Consider the following 6,000-nt stretch of genomic DNA (forward strand, 5'->3'; position numbering starts at 1 on the left):
AAAGATATTAATCTGTCTATATATCTAAGTAGTTGGCATACTTTGAAATTTGAGTAGTTAAAAGGGAAAAGAATAAAGTTTTAAATTAGCGACAATTAAAATTTGTTAGGAGAAAAAAGAGTAGAGAGAGGGAAGAAACGAAAGACGAACATTTCCCGGTCATACGGAGCCCCTAGCAACAACTAGCTCGACTTCCTTGGCCTCGACGGCAACGGCGAGGCCGTCGAGGACGGGGTGGAGTACGAGGATGGAGAGCCCGGCGGCGGCGCAGGAGAAGGCCGCGGAGAATTCGGCGACGTGCAACCACGTCGCGGCGGCGCCGTCCAGGAACCACACGGAGTCCAGCGCGAGAGCCACCACCTGTACCGGAAGCGCCGCCAAGACGGCGGCTGCGAGGGCGTAGAGCCGGACGCGGAGGCGCTTGTTGATCACGACGGCCACCGCACCCCAGCACGCCGAGACGAAGAGCGGCACGTAGGCGGCGGCGAGCGCTGCGAGGAAGAAGGCGGCGTAGGGGGGGTAAGCGCATCGCTCGTCGCTGGCGACGAGGAGGTGGTTCTCTGGGAACCCGAGGAGGCGGAGGACGCTGATCGGGAGGTAGAGGAACAGGACGTGGGCGATGACGAAGGGGAGGGCGACGAGGAAGGGGGTGGAGATGGAGATAACGGATTTGGAGGTGGAGGCCCGGAGGAGGAGGAGGAGGGTGGAGAGGAATGCGGGCTCAGCGACGGCATGGGCAGCGAAGGGGTGGACGAGGCAGAGGAGGTAGGGCCGGCGAGGGATGAGGATGCGGCGGACGAAGGAGACGCGGAGGAGCTCCGCGGTGGACCACGCCGCAGCGAAGAGGGCGAGTAGGAGGCGGGAGGGCCACAGGGAGTTGAGATCCACCAGGCGGCGGCGGCGGCGGGAGAGGAGATGGAAGGAGGCGACGGCGAAGGCGGAGATGGCCGCGAGGACGACGAGCGCCGTGGACAGGGCGGCGACGGCGAGGTCGACGGAGGAGTCCGATGGCGACGGTAACGACGGCACTATCATCCTCACATCGTCTCCTTCTCCCCCGGCGAGTCCCGTCACCCCCGCGCTCCCAGGTCCATCCGCTCCGCGGTAAAATTTCGTAATAATCCGAGGGTTTTTCTGTTAATATCCTCTATATATTTACTTTCCGCGGTTTGGTCAAAAGGGGGTAATGGGGGAAAAAAGAATAAAAAAAGAGAGACGAAGACAAGCAGAAGGGAGGATGGCGGGGGTCGATGGATGAGCTGCGACTCTGCGAACATTTCGGTCTAACATTATGGTTGTGAGGTTGGCCATAATTCTAAAAGGTTAAAAACTATAATCTTCGTTGATTTTTTTCTCTCTTTCCAGTGAACCTTCCTCCGATATCCACTCTCCTTCGTCCCTTTACAAACCCTAAATAGGTAAAATCTTAATAGCACTGTAAAGACATCGCAAACCAGCAGCGGTGGTGGGGATGGGCGGCAGCAAACGGGAGGAGGTGGTGGTGGGGTTAATGTTGGTTGCCGCGCTCCTCCTCTCCCAGATGGGGGGCAGCGGGAGAGGGATGGCGGAGGCGTGGAAATGGCCCGAGTGGGTGCGGTGCTTCCCCGGTTGCTTGCTGGTGGAGACTTGCCTGGTGAGGGCCTACAAGTACTGCAGGGTGAACTACAAATGGGCCAATTTCTACAAGTGCACCCACATGGCTACATGGTGGTGCGATCGCACCTTCTTCCATACAATCCACATCGTCAACCAACGCAGGGATTCAAATGTATGCCTTCCCCCACCCTCTCTATCTCTCTCTCGGATTATTTTCTGATACATTCTCTCAATCTTTTGTTTCCACGTACATCCCGTGTAACTATATATATATATTTTTTTTTTTTCTTATTTCAAGAGGGTCTTTTTAAAAAAATATATATTATAGTATGTATGTGAAAAACAGTTTAAAAAAGACCCTATATTTTCACCATTTTATTAACACCACCGCTTCATTGAGGGCTGGATTGAGATTGCTTGTAGGGTTTTACATATTCTGCATTTCATTTCATCTGCAGGGACGACTACTTCGGAGACGCCCCACCTAAGAGAGGAGGAGAATAATAGTATTATGGATACTTTCTCTTTGTTGTCCTTCTCAAGGAAGTAAATTACTTCTTTTTTAGTCTATTAACTTATTAGATGCATTTTGAGGGTTGAGCATTCTGGCTCACGTTTCAAGTTTTCTATGTTATTTTCAGTTGGCTAACAGACTTATAATATGTATCATATAATTAACACCCTCATGTGCAGCCTCTAGTTAGATAATAAGACCTAGTATCAGGTTAAATATTAACCTAAAAGCTTATGCTGTTTGATAACGAACCAATAATTTATATCATACTTTTAAAGCTCGTAGGAAAAACGAAAACAAACAGATAAAGAATAAAATGAGAGGAATGGCAATAAATGTCATATTATGTTGCAAAATAGTCCAGAAGCTTAGTAGTATAATGATCGAGCTTGATTCTCATCCCTATTGTTAGGACAACTTCATGAATATCCTAATATAGATACTTGGTCGGTTTAGCTATTCAGATCATTTTGCAAAGTTGCTTGCAAGAAACAAAAGAGCCTACAAAGGAAGCATGCAGTGAAATTGTGCTGAATGTTGAAACGCATACAAAAGTAAGCAGTTGTGATGAAACTAATTCCATCATCAGTTCGTTATGGCTTTCATATAACATCCAAATAAGGCAACGGAAGGGGAATTTGAGAAGAAAAAAATATATCATCCTATAAGGGGCTTACTACCACTGTTTGACATAAGAGCAGCCGCAGCTGCTGCAGCAGTAGGAACTATACCAGTTGAAACACCAGGTTTTGAAAGATGTAGGAGCCTGAAGGAAGCAGAAATCTCATTTCAGATATAGTCATCTCAGCAAAGAAATGGCTAGTGGAGTAATAACAGGATATACTTACGGAGCCAAATATTCGCAAAAGGATGTAAGAGAAGAAACAACTTCATTATAGTTCTCAGGAGCAGCAGGAGCTGTAATTTCTACCAGTTGTATGCCGGGAGTAACAGGGACAGCTTCATCAATGGCATGGAGCTTTGGCATTTTATTTGCAGATGTCACAGTTACAGTGATATGGGCACCTCGTTGGAAATGGAAGGCAAAACCCACCTTCAAAATTTCATGATCTATTTTGTAGCCAAGAATATTGAAGAATCGCAGCACATTACTGCTTGCTTTGCTTTCTGTTATAGTTCGTACTAAAACCGAGAGTTGTTCAGCACCAGCACCTCTCATGGCTCCACCAACATGCCGTACAGTCCTGCATGAGATGATACAGTAAATAATTCCAAATAGTGCTGCGAGTATGTAAAATTATTCAGGAGGTAAAAGCTGAAAGATGGATACCAAGTTGGTGTTGGCGCCGTTAGATCACACAAGAGACGGACCTCCGAGGACACCACCCCTATAGAACACAAAAGTGCACAACTGTGAATAATTGGCTCTAAGCACTTGGATAAATAGGAAGATGATATACTTGTGTGGTCAATATACCTACCAAGGTTTGGCACATTTTTCAGACAAAGTTCATGAACCCTGACACGCTCCTTTGAAACACCACATAGACCCCTAAGAAGAATCTCGAGGGCCTCAAGATGCTGAAGACGAGTATGATTATGATGGTCAGCTTATAAGTTGTCTTAGACAATGTCAAGAAGCAAGGTACTAATGAGAAGGATGTGTACTATCACTTCATTGTTTTACTACTAAAATATAGGGAACACTTGAATGATGAGTAATGTATCAGTTGATTTCATGTGCATATTGTGACTAAAAAGATTAATATCAAATGCAATTTTTTTTTAAAAAAAAACTGAACATTCAACCAGCAATATTTGGAGTGTATGTAGATGGTACCTGTGTCTCAATGATCCCTTGCAACACGCATTCCATCTTCTTAGTTCTTTTCTCAAAAGATTATTTCTTCTGAAATAGATCTATATCAGCATGCTCTCTAAAGCTTTCCTTTTCTGATATACATTCCACAAAACTGCAGAAAGAGCCAAATAAAATAACAAGAAGAGAATTACATGGAATGTTTGTGCTTCCACTAAAAACTGTATATGTAAGATTCAAGTAGTAGTTGTTTCTGGACCATTCATATACCAGAATCCATTGAGCAACTGAAGAAATCATGAATACGTCAACTTTTGAGCAAAGGGATCACTACCTCTAGTATACAGTACATGTGGAAAAAGTAGAATATCCGCAAGGGCAAATACAAACAGGCTGTAACGATTGCACAAGCAGTATGTTCACATGCCTCACAGACCAAGAACATCCAGCTCCTTTAATTACCCTTATAAAGATTTTTGTTGAATTTTAGCATTTTTACCCAAATTACTTACTGTCTTAGATTATTAATTTCTGCTGGCTACTTGATATGTTAACAAAAGATCAACTTGTTTAATTAGAAGGCAACTAAGAACAGCAAAAATAGAGTAGAATTACTTTATATTTTGGTTAATAATTGTGGACAACCTAATATACAACCTTCAAGCCTCGTTATCCAACTGAGATCAAAGGAAAACACTAGGTACCACAGAGAACCCTAAGCCAACATCTCTCAAAGGAAATTTATCAAACATCTCTAGGGCAATATCTATTCTAACCTTTCATCTCCCAGCTGATATACATCAAATACCTCATAAATTCGGACATCATTGGATAGTAAATTTAACCCGATCTGATTCAACCCAATCCAAAATGCTCAGATCATACCCTAAATGCGGTAAGTGACGGAAAAAAGGAAAACAAATCGACATATATGTTTATAAAGAGGTTACGTTACCGCGGGGACGAACGAGATTTCGTACAAAGTCGTCTTAAGAATCGCAAGGTGCAGAGTTTCGGGACGGCCCTGCGAGGGAAAAGAACGAGTTGGGAAATGAAGATATCCGCATACTTATTCTGGAAGATATCCGAGATGGATAGTTCCATTCGGATCCGAATAGTGCAGGTATGGATATAGATATCCGGATCCATTTAATAGATAGTTTAAAATCTTTAAACAAAAAGCATCTGAGAAGAGAATTCAAATGCACAAGCTAAGTAGAAGTAGAGTAGATACATTTTCATTATTTTAAAACGATAGAATTTTATAATCCAATCCGTTCTTCATTTTTTTTTCCTATAATTTTCGTATGATATCTCGAGTTAATTAAAACTAAATATATAAATATTCTCTTAGAACACCGAAGGTAATTTCCAAAATATATAAATTACTCTTTTATGGGAGTAGGTTAGGTGTGATTAAATCTAAAAAGAAATGTTTTTATTTGATAGGTTAGACTAGTGTTATATGGCTTAAAAAGAGCAGTTAAGGTTAGAAATTTTTTATGGGTAGTTTAGTAATTTAATCAGTAGAATTATATAAGACTAGGATTAATGAATAATGATAGTTAGTCAAAGCAAAAGCAAAGTGTTATATCTGGTTATAAATTATCAAAGAAAGTTAATTAAAAAACAATAAAAATGTAGGGTGTTATTCGAAAATTTCCCAAAGAGTTATTAGGTGAAGAATTTAATTTACGTTACATGTAACCAATGCGTTGTGGAAGTACTTTATGAAAACGACCTTACGTTTAGGTTTATATTACAAATACCCCTAAAGGAAGGGAGTATTTGCTAAAGAGACGTATAATGTGCAAAGGGGTAATGTGAAGAAAGATAGTAGGATAATGGCGGATTAGTACGCACACCAACAAGCCTAGTGTGATCAAGGGGTGTAAACGAGCGAGCTCGTTCGGCTCGATGGGGGACTTTTACTCCGCTCCAGCTTGATAAGTCCGGCTCGAGATTGGCTCGCCTCAAGCTCGTGCTCTGCTCGGTAGCTTGACAAACCGTTTACCGTCGATGATTAGTACTGAGCCAATTAAATTAATCTAACCAAACTGAAAAATTGCCAATATCCTCTGAATTGGTGGATTAAAAAATTGACTAGTAG

The 6,000-nt window shown here is 42.5% G+C and overlaps 2 protein-coding genes across 2 annotated transcripts; both read right to left on the minus strand.

The window, feature by feature from the left end:
- Window positions 1–15: 15 nt before the first annotated feature.
- On the minus strand, window positions 16–1,763 carry LOC140771800 (uncharacterized). The gene has a single exon (XM_073113500.1). The coding sequence runs from the start codon at window positions 1,033–1,035 to the stop codon at window positions 160–162; it is 876 nt and encodes a 291-aa protein (XP_072969601.1). The 5' UTR covers window positions 1,036–1,763; the 3' UTR covers window positions 16–159.
- An 849-nt stretch (window positions 1,764–2,612) lies between these two features.
- LOC140771801 (mediator of RNA polymerase II transcription subunit 18) lies at window positions 2,613–4,952 on the minus strand. Its single transcript, XM_073113501.1, has 6 exons — window positions 4,846–4,952; window positions 3,912–4,044; window positions 3,553–3,652; window positions 3,402–3,459; window positions 2,959–3,315; window positions 2,613–2,876 (listed from the first exon to the last, which is right to left on the minus strand). Exons 2-6 carry the CDS (start codon window positions 3,945–3,947, stop codon window positions 2,768–2,770), a joined length of 660 nt encoding a protein of 219 aa, XP_072969602.1. The 5' UTR covers window positions 3,948–4,044; window positions 4,846–4,952; the 3' UTR covers window positions 2,613–2,767.
- Between the last annotated feature and the right edge of the window lie 1,048 nt (window positions 4,953–6,000).

The sequence above is a fragment of the Typha angustifolia genome, chromosome 12 (assembly GCF_048772165.1).
Source record: "Typha angustifolia cultivar Huaian chromosome 12, ASM4877216v1, whole genome shotgun sequence".
Taxonomy (NCBI): domain Eukaryota; kingdom Viridiplantae; phylum Streptophyta; class Magnoliopsida; order Poales; family Typhaceae; genus Typha; species Typha angustifolia.

Bases quoted from the DNA above. Each gene is read 5' to 3' on its own strand.
- LOC140771800 (XM_073113500.1), bottom strand. From the start codon at position 1,035: ATGATAGTGCCGTCGTTACCGTCGCCATCGGACTCCTCCGTCGACCTC.
- LOC140771801 (XM_073113501.1), bottom strand. From the start codon at position 3,947: ATGGAATGCGTGTTGCAAGGGATCATTGAGACACAG. The intron at 3,653-3,911 runs GTACCATCTACA...ACTCGTCTTCAG, and splicing joins AAGGGATCATTGAGACACAG to CATCTTGAGGCCCTCGAGAT. The intron at 3,460-3,552 runs GTAGGTATATTG...TGTGTTCTATAG, and splicing joins GAAAAATGTGCCAAACCTTG to GGGTGGTGTCCTCGGAGGTC.